Source organism: Lygodium microphyllum, unplaced genomic scaffold (assembly GCF_053477565.2).
Source record: "Lygodium microphyllum isolate KBCC unplaced genomic scaffold, Lygodium_microphyllum_v1.1.10 scaffold_103, whole genome shotgun sequence".
Classification (NCBI taxonomy): domain Eukaryota; kingdom Viridiplantae; phylum Streptophyta; class Polypodiopsida; order Schizaeales; family Lygodiaceae; genus Lygodium; species Lygodium microphyllum.
Window position 1 is genome coordinate 270789 of NW_028229586.1, and position 16928 is coordinate 287716.

The window sequence follows — 16928 nt, forward strand, 5'->3', positions numbered from 1 at the left end:
TTTCGGAGTCCGTGATCCATGAGTTTTTGGATTCCCTATCTACTTCAGAGGGAGATTCGGAGAGGGATGTTATTTCTTTGTCCTCAGAGGGGGCATCTACTTCTTCTTCGACTTCAGCGGGGGCCCCTTCACCTCCCTCCTTAGAGGGGGAACCTACTCCACATGAAGTTCTTTACCCATCCTCTACTTTCTTGGGGTGGTTGTCTTCGACCAGTCATCTCTTCTATTGATATCTAGGATCTTCAGGTACCCCCTAGATCAGGACCTCGGAGGTTCAACCGCGACTTGGTGACGAGGCCCTCGTATTCCTTTCAGCATGGCTACACGGTGCTAGTGGCTTCTCTCTCGAGGTTGAGTTTCGGGTTTTCCAGTTCACTTTGTCTACTGTTCTTTACTGCAAGTTTCCTTTCTGGTGGAAATCTTGGATCTTAGGGATCCTCTACATCTTCTTCCTCCTCCTCTCTTCTTGCCTTGGTCACTTGGTCAGCATGGAGCCACCTCCCAAGATCGAGTACGGGCATATCCTTATGGTTCTCGACACCACACAAAGTCTGACATTCCTCCTATGCATTGCATGTTTTCATCATCTTTGTACTAGGGCACTTGGGCAAGTTAACAATTTTCCCACGAGGGACACTGTCCAAGTGGCACTTGCTGCATGAGCATTCTTCAGCATGTAGCATTGCATCTCTACCTCACTCCTCTTGTTCCTCTTTTTGGGCCTGAGAGGGGGTGTTGAGAAACCCTTTACCCTTCACCCGCAGTTTACATTTTTGCGTTTCTGCGTTTTGCATTTAGGGTTTGTGCTTAGGGTTTGCAGCCCCAAAAAGGGGTGCCATCCTAGACTGACTATGCCTATTTATAGGCCACTCTCTTATTCATTCCTCACGGCTGATTCATTCAGTTTGTCACCTCTTCTCTCCAATCTCTCTACTACTCTCACACCCCTTTAGGAGGACATTGAGGTTCGTGGTTCGTGACTGTCTTTATCATCTTCCTTGTGCTACGGCACCCTTGTTCCCTTGTATCACATTCACTCCATGATTCAGGTCTTCATCATTTCATTCATCAGAGTTTCTTCTCTTCTCCATGTTTGCCGAGTTCACTCTGTGTTCCTCCTCGCCAACCCTATTGTCTCGCTGGTACATCATCTTTTGACATGCATATCCTTATGATTCTTGGCACCACACAAAGTCCGACATTCCTCCTATGCATTGCATGTTTCATCATCTTTGTACTAGGGCGCTTGGGCAAGTGAACAATTTTTTCACAAGGGACATTGTCCAAGTGGCACTTGTTGCATGAGCATTCTTTAGCATGTAGCATTGCATCTCCACCTCACTCTTCTTTTGTTCCCCTTTTTGGGCTTGAGAGGGGGTGTTGAGAAACCCTTCACCCTTCACCCACAGTTTGCGTTTTTGTATTTCTGCATTTTGCGTTTAGGGTTTGTAGTCCCAAAAAGGGGCGCCATCCTAGACTGACTGTGCCTATTTATAGGCCACTCTCTCATTCATACCTTACGATTGATTCATTCAGTCCGTCACCTCTTCTCTCCAGCCTCTCCATTGCCCTCACACCCCTTCAGGAGGACATTGCGGCTCGTGGTTCGTGGCTGTCTTCATCATCTTTCTTGTGCTACGGCACCTTGTTCCCTTGTATCACATTCACTCCATGATTCAGATCTTCATCATTACATTCATCAGAGTTTCTTCTCTCTTCTCTTCTCTTCTCCATGTTTGCCAAGTTTACTTTGTGTTCCTCCTTGCAAACCCTATTGTCTCATTGGTACGTCATCTTTTGACAGAGCTTGTTGTCAGTGCCAAGCATGCTCAACAAATCATCATTATTGCTGGCCATGAGTGGAAATTAGCCATAAAATTACATTTTCCAAGTGAAGAAAGAGAATATATGCCCGAATAATAATAAACCATTGATAGAAGATATGTTGCTTGCCTCAATGAAGTTGAATAATAATAATAATATTTTATTGTTGTTTTCCTATTAAGGAGATAATATTTTTTAGAAATAAAATATTACCCAATCAAGGTTGCAATCAGCAATATGCTAAAATCAGAGATTGATGGTTGGAAGTGCTCCAATAATGTGGATTGTAGCAGAATATATTGAAAATTTTCCCAATAGTATGCCGAAATAATAAAATTTGTCTTCAATGTTGGGAAAAAATAGGGCCACCAGCCAAATAATATGATTTTGGAGCACGTTGAGGGCTAAGAAAATGAATTGAAGCCAAAGCCGCAAATTTTGGGCGCTTGGTGGTGGAATTGGGCTAAAGCCCAAAATTTGGCCCAAAAAATGAAGAGAAATTGGATAAAATCTTTATCCAACTTAAAGTGAATTGAGCCTTGATTTTGATGAAATTCGATGAATTTCAGAAATGCCTCAAATTTTCCGAAGAAATTGGGGTGAAATTGGTCTTGAATGTTAAAAAGCCCCAAATTTTATCGGAAAATTGAAGAGAGATTTGACAATTGTTATAAATTTTTTACTTGAATGGTGCAAAATGTTGTGCCTAGTGATGAATTGAGCCTCAATGTTGCTGAATAATACCAAATTCTTGAAAAGCTCCAAACTTTCCTGTGAAATTTGGTGAAAATTTGACCGATTTGGTGAAAAGGCCCAAAGTTGTTGACGATGGTGTGTCAAATTCCTCAATTCGGTGTTGAATTTTGTGAATTCGATAGAGAATCCTTGAATTTTGATGGAATTTAAACCAAATTGGGCGAGTTTGGTGAAAACCCCCAAACTTGGCCCAATTTGTGTGTAGATGGGGCTATGGATGTGAACAGGGGCCTTTTGGAATGGAAAAATGAGAAAATAAGTTGAATGTAATATTCTGTAATGTGTTGGGTTTGATGTGACAAGATGTCGATGGTTGATGTGGAGCAGGGAGGTCTATTTGATGACGTGGGTGGTAGTGTGTCAGGTCGGATGGTCGAGGCATTGATTAGGTGGGTACAGTGGATGGCTGCAACTTCTTGGTTTTGATCCAATTGTGTTGTAGGTATCAAATGTTTGCTGGTAGTTGATCTAACTTTTGACCCTGTCTTATACAATGCCATAGATTTCTTTGTTCACAAATTTTTTGACTCATATAGACATAGAATGGGTGCAATAGAAGAAGAGGGCTATGATCTGTGTTATTAATGATGTTGGTGGATTTACGGGCTCAAGCCATCCGTCCTTCAGCAGTTCCGGACCATCTTCAAGTGCATACAGCGAACATGCCCATTTCTCTCATAATTGACTAACTCTGTCCAGTGCCAGCCATTGTTCCCAATGCAGCTGCATATGTGCATATTGAGCCTCCTTTCTCGTTGTTTCTCCAAGTCTCATATATTATCTTAACTTTCCATTGAAGTAGCTAGGGCCTGCTGTGGTGAACCTACGTTCCAAATATTCAATATGTAACAAAACCCACCCCATCACACCACACCACCATGGTACCCCCCAAAAAGAAAAAGGAATTTAAACCGACGTATTGTGACTTCAAGACCTTTTATGTTTGTTTGCTGATCATGTGCAAAACTAATGCTCTATGCCTTCATCAATCACTCAAATCCTAAGCTTCTAGGTAAGCATATTGTATCAGGGCTCTACTTATTGATAAATCACGCTTCCATAGGGCTTATAGCTTGGCAGCTTACTGTAAGGGAACGCTAGCAGGATATTCCAGTTCTAAGTAAATTGGATAAATATTAGTGGCCCATTGGTGCAGAATGTGTTCTATGGGGTGGTCATCTGGACATCATCTTTTAATGCAGTGGCCCCTATGTTTATCCTACAATCTTTGTGGTAATTCTATTGATGTAAATTCACATTCTGATTGAATGCACTCTTATGTCTGTATAAGCAGGTCATTTCAATTGGTAAGGAGAGATACACTGTTGGCGAGGCATTATTTCAGCCCTCTTTGTTGTCTATTGAGGATCTGAACATTGTAGAGTCACTTTTCCGTAGTGTATCATTATGTGTTCCAGCAGAAAATCAGAGGCAATTACTTGAGAATATTGTGCTTTGTGGAGGAACTACATTCATGCCTGGTATGCTTTTTGATCAAATAATAATTATGCTGGGGGTTCATCATTTGCATAGTTCCTTCTCAGCTTTAAGATAGTAAGCTTTGTGCTACTTTGGGCAGGTTTTGATACTCGTTTCCAAAAGGAAGCAAACCTTCTTACAACCCCTTCAATTCGGCCAGCTGTAGTTAAGGCAAATTTTCACACTGATTTTGTCTTATGCAGTTATTTCGACCAAAACAGTTTGTTTTCTAAGTTGCATAACACAGTTCTTTTATCACTTAGATTTTGCAAGCTTCTTGCCTTTCCATCTTTAAAGCTATATCTAAGTATAGATTGTATGAAAGTATGTCAATGCTATTGGGGAGAGAGAGAGAGAGAGAGAGAGAGAGAGAGAGAGAGAGAGAGAGAGAGAGAACACAAGACAATGAGCAGGACTGGGCAGCAGTTTCACCCTCGAAAGATGCAAGTGCTAGAATGATAGAATGAAAGTACAATAGGTCTTAAGTGAGCTAGACCTATCCCGAACTCAACTAGAGTTCATTTAACTCTAGAACTAACTCTAGAAATGGTGACATAACTTATTAATGTAGTTGTGTTCACACTACAAACCAACTAACTAAAACATTGGGCACTGCCCATAGAATTGGCAAATTCTAACACCTCCTTGTAGTACCAATGTGGTAGAAGTACAGGAAGATCAATCACCAAAAGGTAGCAAGTTCAAGGACTTTTGAAAATCCTCAAACTTCTCATGAGGAAGTGCTTTTGTGAAAATGTTTGCAACATTCTCCAGTGTAGGGATACACATCAAACTAATCTCTCCTACATAACATCTCTCTCTGACATAATGGTAATGTATCTCAATGTGCTTCGTGCGAGCATGAAACACGGGATTCCGTGCCACTACAATAGCACTTTGACTGTTAGAAATAATGGGTCTAGGACTCTCCAAATAAATCTGTAGATTAGCCAACAATTTGCATAGCCACACACATTCCATTGTTGCAATGAAGGTTGCCTTGTACTTAGCCTCACAAGACAAGGTAGCCACTATAGGTTGTTTCTTAGTCATGAAATGTATGAGTGGCCCAAAAATAAAGTGCCCACTAGTAGATTGTCTAGTATTTGCATCACCAGCCCAATGTCAATCACTGTGAGTCTGTAGATGCAAGTCTCCCCTTGGGAAATAATAATGCATGTGATTGAGTATCTTTCAAATATTTGAAGATCCGCTTAACAGCTTGCCAATGTATAGTCCATGGGTTGTGCATAAACCTGGTCACTTGAGATCGTGCATATTGAATGTCAGGGCGTGTGTTGCAAAGGTAAATAAGATAGCCAACAGCTTAGACTATAAATTGCAACATCAAACATCTCTTCACCATCATGTATGGACAACTTTAAGCTAGGCTCCATAGGAGTGCATATAGGTTTGTAATCTTGCATATTAAACCTATGTAACAACTTATTCACATACTGTGACTGTGACATGATGATACCAGGCTGATTTTGGGTGAACTGAATCCCCAAATACTAGTATAGACAGCTCATATTTGACGTAGCAAATGCATATTTTAATTCAGCCTTAAAATCTGCAATTTTTCCCTTTGTAGGTCTAGTGAACAATATGTTATCTATATAAAGAATGATAATCATCAAGTCCCCCCCTTTGTTCTTAATGTAAAGAGTGGAGGTAGTCGGATTATTTTTGAACGCTTTGTTGGCTAAATAAGCATCAATTTTAGAGTACCATGCAAGGTAACTGTGAAACGTTTCACCCTTAAAATGTTTTGTGTCCAAAATGTTGCGTTTCAATACGAAACATTTTACCCTTGGGCAGGTGCTAAGTGAAACACCATGCGAAACGGCAACATAACACATTCAAAGTACATATATTTAGCAAGTTTTTGATAGAAATTGTTGTTTTTCCTCGGAATGAAGTAGATATGTGAAACGTTGCATACTGAAATGTTTCATTAGTGAAACATGTTTTGTGTTTCATGCCTACTCAAATGGGTTTTGTGTTTACCATGATACCGCGTACAAGGAGCTTGTTTAAGACCATAAAGAGCTTTATGCAACTTGTATACCATGTGTTATTTTCCTTTAATCTCAAACCTTGGAGGTTGAGATACATAAACATCCTCATGTAGATCCCTATTCAAGAATGTTGTTTTAATATCCAATTGATGTACTTTCCAACCATAATGTGCAGCCATCGCAATCACACATCTCACTATACTCATATAGGATGTAGGAGCAAAAGGTTTCTCATAATCTATGCCTTTTTTTTGTACATAGCCTTTTGCAACCAACCGTGCCTTGTACTCGTCAATTGTACCATCAGCTTCACGTTTGAGTTTGAAAACCCACTTAGTGCCAATGGCCTTCTTACTAGGTGGTAGATCTACAAGATCCCATATAGAGTTGGTGGCAATGGAGTCTAACTCCTACATGGCCTGCATCCAATGTACATCTTATTGAACTTCGTCCAAGGAAGTAAGTGCGTCATCATCCAACAATGAGCTCATAAACACATGCTCATCACAATCATCTATTTCCGTTATATCAGTCAAATGTGCCCCCCACCGTGCAAGGGCAAAGACGTTGAAGCCGAGGCAGAGATTTGGATTGAGACTATGGAGGACAACTTTACTACTGCGGGAACTACCCTTGCTAATTAGGTTACGATCACCAAGTTGAAATTGACCATGAGGCACGTTTGTGGTGGAAACAATGTTGTAAAGACCAGGGACTTGCTGAGACCTAGGAAAAGCTGAAAGAAGCTGTGCATTGTCAATATTTATCCCCACCAAAAACCCCCCCCCCCCCCCCAAAATCCCCTTTTTCTCCCCTTTCTTGTATCATGTGCTGCATGCCTAGCAGCCTGTCTAGTACGCTAAGGTAATGGGATATCCATTTTACTCTCTTGAAGATTTTGTGACAGCCATCTCGGGACTATTTTTGTTTCATTTATAGCTGCCCTTTCATGCTAAACTGTTGCCTCTATTGCATGTGGCAAACCCTCATGAGTACCTTGCTGTTCGGGAGCACATGGAGCAGCAATAGCTTGCTGTAATAGGTTTTTCTTGTCATTTACAATAGGCACAAACTCCAAAGAAAGTGGTAAAAGGCTTTCAAAAACATAACCAATATCATATGTGACTGGCATTAGAAATTTGTCATGAGAAAATGTCACATTTTCAGTAAATATGACATCCCTACTGACAAATACCTTCGTGTATGGGTCATACATACAATAGCCTTTGCTTTCTAAACTATAGTCAGTAAAAATGCATTTTATAGCCTTATCGTCAAGCTTTCATGAAGCTCTTTTGGTGTATGTGCATAGGCTATGCAACTAAACACTTGAAAGTAGTCAACTTTGGGTTTCTTTCCATGCCAAGCCTCAAACGGAGTGATCATCTTCAAAACCTTTGAGGTGTCCTATTCAATATATGATTGGCACATTGAAGCTCTTCTAATCAAAATTTATGTGGTAGCCCTTTAATTTTTAATATACAACGAGTCATTTCCATGGGAGTGCGATTCTTCCTTTTAGCAACTCCATTTTGTTGAGGAGTAACAGTGGCTTGATGTGTAATGCCACAATCCAACCAATATGTCTAAATGCACAAGACATGTACTCCCCTCCTCTATTTTGCGAATTGTCTGCACTTTTAAATCAGTTTCAGTTTCAAGCCTTGCCACAAGATGTTTAAAATGCATGAATACATCAGACTTAGCCTTCATCTCATACACCCGTGTATACCTTGAGTAGTCATCAATAAATGTAACAAAATAAAGGTGCTCCCCAAGTGCACATGTTCTCATGGAACGACAAACATTAGAGTGAATAAGTTGCATTTTTTGGACGGCTTGCATTGCACCATCCTTTTTGAAGGCAAACTTGTGCATCTTGCCCAAAATACATTCCTCGCATGCGAGGTGGAGTCTCCATTGGAGGCAATGTATCTACCATATGATGCCTTTTAAGGGGCATCAAACTACCAAAGTTTATATGTCCATGACGGGCATGTCGAAGTTTTGCATTGTGCATAGTGGGTGTAAGACTAGTGATCGCTAGAGCATCATGAGATTGTTGGTCATAAGTGTCTAACAAGAGTAAACCCTTGTATAGGGTGCCGGACAGCCTACATGCATAGTCCATCTCTCTATCTCTAGCAATACATTTTTTATCCTCAAAGATGACTAAAAGCTATGCTTATTGAAAGTTGAAATAGACAACAAGTTCTTTGTAATGCTAGACACAAATAATACATCTAGAAGCATGAAGTTTGAACCATATGTAGTAATAATAGTGACTGTCTCAATGCCACAGACATCATAGTTAATGTTGTTCGCATATGTGACACACTTCCAGTAGGGGCCGAATACAAAGAAGTAAACAAACACTTCCTTGAAGTGATGTGCTTTAAAGCACCATTGTCAAAATACCATGTTTGTTGCATTTCAATAGCATTACATGTTGAATAAGCCATAAAAAGAATCATAATTGCATGTGAGAAATGCATAATCCTCCTCTACCAAGTTGGTTGAAGCATCGCCATCTGTTGATTTGCTGGTTGATGCCTCTTGGAGAACCAAACCGGAATCTTTCTTCTCCTCCTTGGCCAATCTCTTTTGGCACTCAACAATATAATGATCTGGCTTCTTGCACGTTTTTCATTTTTTTTAGACTTATTCGAGTCTTGGACAGCCTTGTATGATGGCTATTCAACTTCACCCTTTTGCTGATATTGTGCATTTTGCCTAGCTTTACCCTTGCCTTAAAACTTGGAAAGCATAGCCATATCACCTAAATGCAAAGCAACATTCTTTTGAGTTTGCTCCTCTTGCAACAATAGGCCTTCCAACTCCATGAATGTAAGGGGCTGTTGCCCCCCTCTCAATGACAACATCAAAGAGGTGTGAAAGCCAAGATATACCTTTGGAAGAGAGTTTAGGGTGATGTTCACCAATTCAACATCTTGAATGATCTCATCAACATTGAGTAGCTGCTTATGCAAATCCTGTATACAAGTAGGGTGATCCGTAATTCTATCACCCTCATCCATGTTTAATTTGTCAACTCTTTGCAAAGGTTGGTGATCTTGGCATCATTGTGGGTAGCAAACATACTCTCAAGTATGTCCCATGTTGGTTTTGAGGTTTTGCAAGACCAAATGTGCGAAATGATAGCCCTTTTCCCTGACAATGCTATCAAAGAAAACGTTGAGTATCCTTAGAATCCCATTTCCTTTGATCCTCTGTAGGAGGGGGAGGAGGAGGAGGAGCAACAATAGTAGCAACAACCTATCCTCAAGCATGATGCTGAGGTGCAAGACCTCTTGGTCTTTGCAAGTCAGCTGTGACATAGTCTCACAAATCCTTTGCAACAAGAAGTTTGCGGACCATAAAAATCCGCAATGGATAGTTGGAGCCATTAAGCTTGTCGTCCTAATTGAGGACACCAAGGATACTGTTCTGATCATTGTTGCCCTAACGTGCCATGTTGTCAGAAATGAGCAAAAATCTGCAGTCAAATACTTCAAATCTGAAGTCTAGTGTATGTACTCCTTAGAGTACTAGAAATCCCTTAGGATTACCAAGCAAGTGCTAAATTGACACACAAATTCAAAAGTGTGTACAATGCCATCCAAATTAGCATTTAGCCATAAGAATAACAGCAATGCACTGTTGTATACTGCTGTAGTACACTTGCCTCGTAATGTGTGGCCACAAAATTACAAATTTCAGCAATTTAATGCCAATTCTCACCAAAATTTTTATGAAACACAGGGTTCTTTGCCTACACCTAGAGCACTTTAGTTGTCCACAAGTAGCTCTGTAGGTCTAGGCTGAGGAAAACCAATCTTTGCCAACATGCGATGAAGCCAAACTATCCCCATAGTTGTAGAATATAAGACACAATACTCTACCTTTGTAGAAGAAAGGGCCACAATGGGCTGCTTCTTGCTGCTCCACGAGATAACTCCTGATCCAAGGGAGAAGGCATAATGTGTAGTGGACCATCGCAAATACACATCACCTGCTTAGCCAGAACCACTCCAACGAGAGAGAGAGTAATCCCCTCTCTATACATGATCCCATAGGAACAAGTCCTCTGTAAATAACGATGAACGTGAATTTCCCCCAAATTACTGTTCAATCTGATTGTTGCAACAATTAAATGCTGCCGTACCACTGATTTCCTGCATTGGGATGTGTGCAAGGCAAGATGCCCAAATTTCTTTTTGAAATTTCAAAGGAATTGAAGAAATTTTTACATTGTAGTTTGAATATCTGTAGAAATGTCACCCCGGGATGCTTGCCAGCAATAACCAGCAGCTGGAATCTGCCTCGTGATGCGTACTGAAGCCAAAAATTTGAAAAGCCCCAAATTTCTCATACCAATGTTGAAGAAATTACGCAATGTTGGCAATTTTGTGGAGATTCACACACGAGAACTCGAATTGGGCAAAAGCCCCAACTGTGCGCAGTTGCATGCAAGACTGAAAACAGTAGTAGCATCTCCTCCAAAACAACTTCTTCTTTTTCTCAGGCTGCTGAACATTGGTAGGCTGCAGCAAGACCTTGGTGGAGCGGCATTGGCTGATGGGGCTGTTCGGAATCTGCATGTAGAAGCTGCTTTGATACCAAATGTTGGAAATGGAGGAAGAGTGGGACAGAAGTAACACAAGACAATGAGCAAGAGTGGGTTGCAGCTCCACACTCCAAAGATGCAAGTGCTAGAATGATAAAATGAAAGTACAATAGGTCTTAAGTAAGCTAGACCTATTGCTAACTCAACTAGAGTCATAGTTGTCACGTATGAAAGGTACGATACCGTACAATATGATAAAATATGGTACTAAATGGTACCTTAAGATTTTATAAGTTTTAGTACAATATCAATATGAAAAAAAAAATCATCTTGGGTATTTTGGAGTAAAGATGATAGAATAAGTGTGTAAAGTCTAAAGACCAATGCTAGGAGAGTATATAAGATGATTACTTGAGAGTAACATGCCAAAACCTCTATGGTATATGCCTCATGTGCAATATCCGCTACAACATACAGGTTACAAGTAAATGGATGGGATTGGATCATAGAAACAGGGAACGGCCGTTCCGGCCTATAGGAACTGCCTAACGCGTTCCAAACCGTCCAAGGAGGTGAAACGGGGAACGTTCCCTGTCATTCCCCCTGCTGTTCCCTACCGTTCCTTGCCGTTCCCCCTGCCGTTCCTTGTTTGGAATGGCCGTTCCAGGCCTGTTGACTGAAAATTGACATTTTTTCCTGTTTTTTTTTTGCTTGGGTCACAGTCCTACTACCACATATTCATCCATCTCCATTGCCTAATGTGCACACACTAATCTCTCTCTCTCTCTCTCTCTCTCTCTTGGGTTGAAGATTCAAAGTGTCAAGACAACCCACAAGCTAATTAGAAGTCCATGCAAAGTTCAAATTTGATGCATTATGAACTCTTGCAAATCAGAATCAAATTTTAGCCGATCCTCAATTCCAAGGTATTCATCCATTTATATTGTCTAATTTCAAGGGAAATTGGGATACTTAGGGCAATTCAAGGCAATTTGGAGCTATGGGAGTAATCGAGTCAATTTTGGGACATTTGGGTCAATTTCATGCATTGACGGGTATTGGGGCAATTAGAGGGACATTCTTTGGGGCAATTTGGGTCATGCAGGGCATATTTGGGGCACTTAAGACATGTGCCGTTCCCCCCGTTCCCGTTCCCCAACCTTGGATGTTCCCCCCGTTCCAGGGGGTCCCATTCCCGTTCCCCCCGTTCCAGGGGGTCCCATTCCCGTTCCCCCCGTTCCAGGTAACTATGGATTGGATACATCATACATAAATGATCATACAAATAAGAGAAGTGTAGGCTTGAGTGAGAGAGAGAAAGAGAGCGTGTGTGAGTGTGTGTGTGTGTGTGTGGAAGATTGATGCTTGAAAAACAAGAGGTTGGGGGGGTGTGGCCAGAAGTACCCTATTTTTTTGTATGAAATGGTACTAATACATACCGTACGGTATGGATTGTACCGTATTATGTATGGAGACAACTATGACTAGAGTTCATTCAACTCTAGAACTAACTCTAGAAGTGGTGACACAACTTATTAATGTAGTTGTGTCACACTACAAACCAACTAACTAAAACATTGGGCACTACCCATAGAATTGGCAAATTCTAACGAATGGTTCACATAATGGTCTTTTAATTTTTGTTAAGATGTTTTAGAAGAGAAAATTAGGAAGTTTTATAGATGTTAATTATTACTTAAACAGAGTAGAAGGAATAATGCCCAGTGAAAGGTAAATGGTCTTGCCTGTTATAGGTCAGAAGCTGTGATGACAATATCCAAGTTAGAAACTAGCTATAGTCGGAGTACCATCAAGAAATGATTATTGCTCTGTTGTTTCAGAGCTGTTCAGCTCAAAATCCATATCACTTGTACAAATATCAAATGCAATTTCTTGTTATCCCCTGTGTACACGACCTCTTAGAAAATACACAGTTGCATAATTCTTCTGCAACTAAGTTTTAGTACTTGCAGAAGATGATGAAACAAACTAACTTGTTTTCACCAGTAATTACAAGGCTCTTGTAGCTGCTCTTTGCATTAAACATTGGTTGCTTTGTCAGAAAGTAGTTCTGGAATTTCCTTTTTTCATCTGTTAGCTGAACTCACATTCTGATTCTTTTTGTGACTGCAACCACTAACAGCCTCCTGAATACATTCTGGAATTTCCTTGGTTGTTGCTAGTTCTGGAATTTCCTTTTTTCATCTGTTAGCTGAACTCACGTTCTGATTCTTTTGTGACTGCAACCACTAACAGCCTCCTGAATACATGCCGGAGGACACATTAAGATACTCAGCATGGATGGGGGGTGCAATTCTTGCAAAAGTGGTATTTCCTCAAAACCAGCATATCACCAAATCAGAATATGATGAATCGGGTCCAAGCATTGTCCACAAGAAATGCTTTTAGGGTAACACTTCCCTTATATGCAGAACTCAGTGGACTGCATCCAGCTTGATTACAGCCTTACAACCCTCGTCAATATTGGTGCTCTTGCAGGTTAAATGGGGTGCAAATTATGCATGCATGGAGAAAGCCATTTATATGGAATACCTCCTGGAGTGAATTTATGAGTACTTGTCTCTGCAGAATAGAGAAGGCAATCCTGGGACACGCCTCCCATCCCAACTTTACACTTGACTCTTCATCACAAAGCAACAATGTAACAACTGTACACTTTACTCTTCATCACAAAACAACAATGTAACATAGAACATACAAAAAATGCAGTCTTAAGTGTACTCTTGTTTTTTGTCATGGCAAGTTCTACCTCTCTGTCAGGGTGTTCATTTCACCTGCACTGTTTTGTGACACAGAGAGATGACCCAGGGTGGGGGGGGTTTTGGGGAGGGAGCGGGGGGACGATTATAGTTTCTTACTGCAGTTGTCTTAAATCTATCCTTGAAGTTTTCAAACTTAAATTGTGTGAAGCTCCAAGCTTGAGATGAAACGTGAATAGAGAATAGAGATTGATAATACTGTTGGATTGACATTCCTCAAGCAACCTGTTGATTTTTGTTCATACTAATATGGACTGATGAACATAAATGCATCGGACTATTCGTTTTAAGTAAGCTAACCAGTTGTGTGTTACCACTGGAAGTCAACATTTAATTAGTCTACTCATCTCAATTTCAACTAGCTCATTTTGTAAGAGCAACATGCCATCTTTTTATTGATTCTATTCCTAGTTGGACCACAAACCTGATGTTGAACTTCTGGATTTGTTGCTTTGTTGCAACATAGTGCCTCATGGTTGTTAGGTACTGTTTGAATGCTTTCTTGTAATGGTTTTATTCAGGTATGTTTGGTTGATTGTCTAATAGAAAGTTTGGCTCTCTCCTCTCTGACTAGGTGGATGTAAGAGTTTGTTATAAAATGAGGGATATAAAACAGGTTAGGTACCTTGATGTTGGGATTATATGTTTGATAGGTCCAATCCAGAGCCTCCCCAAGTCTCTACAATTTTGATGAATTCAATCCTTTAGATGGAAGGGTCATTGACTAGGGACCTTGTGGCTATCAGGATATACAAGAGACATCTCTTATTTCATCTCATGCCATGAGAGAAGGGTCATTGAGACTTCCCCTTATTTGGGGATTTAATGACACTCCAAGTCACTATTATTTGTCCTTAGTGTCTCTTAACACTTGTAGTAGCCCTGCTCTTGATGTCTCGTAACACTTGTAGTAGTCCTCTTGATGTCTTGAGCTAGGTGACAATTCCAAGGGCAATGCATTTGTGTCTCCTTTGTTTGATATTTAGAGTAAATGTATTTAGGCTCATCTCGACAAAGCTAAGCCAACTCTCCTACTTTGAGCTAACATAGAGATACATATGCCCTTTATGGTTAAAGGTATCATTTAATGTCCTTAAAGATCTTTGATGAACAAATCCTTGGGAGAGGCCTAGATCCTACTTGAATTCCAATCTCTAATTGGATTGAGAATCATTGTTCTATGACATTAAATTTTCTCTAGTAAATTATCCCATTCAAGACACCATCATCGTAGCCTTATTTGAGCCAATGTTGTGGGATGGCTTGGGCCATTATAATTGAATCATGATGTGCCCTTATTTGAGGCTTTTAAGTCTTCATCTTCAAGTATCTTGGGGTAGGTTCATTAAAGTCTACAACTTTCCCATTGAGCGTACTTAGGAAAAATATATTCTAAGACATGCGTGTGTGTTACAATTTGCTTTTCACTTCTACCCATGCTCTAATTATACTTTACAACGAGATAGCCCTTCAATTGTACTTAGCAAATAGGTCTCACAGGCCATCTTTTTCTCACATGGATCACGCACGCACACACGTAGACCTATTGAATTTCTTCAAGTTTTGCATTGTTAAATAGTAGATGAAATTGATAGAGTTTATTCCATGTTTTCATTCACATTGAGTTAAAAGTCTTTTCAAAGAGAGGATATTGATGAAGGGGAGAGAATTTTATGCTTTAATGATTGTTGCTACATACTTGTTCTTGAAAGCCATACCAAACAATGCAGCTTAGGTATAATAGAAGGTTTATCTTACATTAGGGTCTCTTGGGCCTTACACGTCTAAGATGCTATAATCTTGAGATGAAAAACTTTTACAATTCCTCCTCGGAAACAAGGTCTTGCACAATTAGGTGCATTAGTAGTAAAGGATTTGTTAGTAAGTCTTCATCAATAATGCCCAAGCACCCTCGTAATATTGGTTGAATGAAAGCCTCCCAAATGACCTTAGAATTTGCAATCTCACTTGTCTAATGCAAAGAGTGAAGAAAGCCCAACAAGGGCTAAGGTAGTGAAGCTGTTAGCACTTAGTTGGCCACAGTCATGCTAGGTGTTAGAAAGTCCAATTGTACTTTGAGTTAATAGCTTTCCTCAAATGTGGAAAAGAAATGGTATCACTTTTGTTGCTTAGGAGCAATAAGTGTCTCAAATGACAACTAAAGTATGCCAACAAAGTTTTGTGAGGACTTAGTGGGATAGCTTTTGAGGTTTCTCTTATATGATTATGGTTATGGAGTATTACATGGCCAAAATCCAAAGGACAAGTGCTAGTTGATAAGGGCACCTATGTCTAAGCAAAATTATGCTTTGGATGCATATGGAGTCTTAAGAAGTGGCTTTTGGCATTTGATGCAAAGAGAATGAGAAAGGATACAACATGAGAATTCTCTAAGGAAATTTGGCTACTAGACTTGTGGTCTTTGTGCCATTGAGTTTGACATGATTGGCATGGAAAAAGTGTCCATTTTCCCCTTGGCTACTTGCCCTTTGGGAAGGGAGCCAAAACTTTAAATAACTTCTCCTATTTGAAAGGGCTCATCAAAGATGCAGTCATATCTAACTCTCGCTTCTTTGTCAAATCCTGACTCTCTTATACCTCAATGATGCATGTTCCTTAAGAGGAAAGTATAGTATATGTCATGTAGAAAAGCCCTTCTTAGTGTGAATCTCCTCTCTTATCATGTGCATGCTCACACTATCCATGCTTGTACCTCAATGATGCATGGGCCTTGAGAGGAAAATATAATATATATCATGTAGAAAAATCCTTCTTAGCCTCAATCTCTTCTCTTGTCATGTGGGTCTTCACACTATCCATGTTCATCTTTGTTGTCTCTCTCTCTTTTGAGTGCTACTAGGGAGGCCATGGTTTGCCCTCCATCTTCGTAAAGAGTGGCTCTCTATTCTACTTCTCCCTTAACGTAGAGTCAATATCTAAAGCCAAATATCTAGATTGTTGGTTGCGTGTCCTCTCGACGTCATAAGCTCCCAATGTACGGGAGCAACTTATTATTCTCATCATCATCAATGGGATATTGATCAAGTTGACCTCTTTCCATCTCTATCATTATAAGCTAGTTTTATGTATTGTGAGGCATGATAATGCATAGCAGCAGTCTTGTCAAAAGACTAGTAATCCTCCCAAAATGTTTCAATCTCTTAGAATATATGAATCCCGAGAGAGAGAGAGAGAGAGAGAGAGAGAGAGAGAGAGAGAGAGAGAGAGAGAGAGAGAGAGAGAGAGAAAGTTATATTAACGTCTTCTAAAGACCAAAACTGGCCTATGAGACAAACTGTGATACAACTGATGAGGTCCAGCTATCCAAAATAAAAGTGTTGAATGAAAAGCTAAAAACTGGAAACTGAAAATACGGTGATGTGAGTGTGATAAGTGTCGTGTATGTGTATGTGCGTATGTAGCTCTGGTACTTCAGATAATGGCTACAAAAGGGGAACAAATGTCGGTTGTGATAGGGGAACAACTGTCGGCTATGATAAA

The 16928-nt window shown here is 40.2% G+C and overlaps 1 protein-coding gene across 1 annotated transcript in view; it reads left to right on the forward strand.

The window, feature by feature from the left end:
- LOC148008640 (actin-related protein 7-like) overlaps positions 1 to 13419 on the forward strand; it is a 51772-nt gene extending 38353 nt beyond the window's left edge. The window contains exons 5-8 of the mRNA XM_087674133.1: positions 3875 to 4061; positions 4160 to 4230; positions 12904 to 13057; positions 13147 to 13419. Of these exons, the coding sequence (XP_087530259.1) occupies positions 3875 to 4061; positions 4160 to 4230; positions 12904 to 13056 (411 nt within the window). The 3' untranslated portion in view covers position 13057; positions 13147 to 13419. The remainder of the gene's footprint in view (positions 1 to 3874; positions 4062 to 4159; positions 4231 to 12903; positions 13058 to 13146) is intronic.
- Positions 13420 to 16928: the final 3509 nt, after the last annotated feature.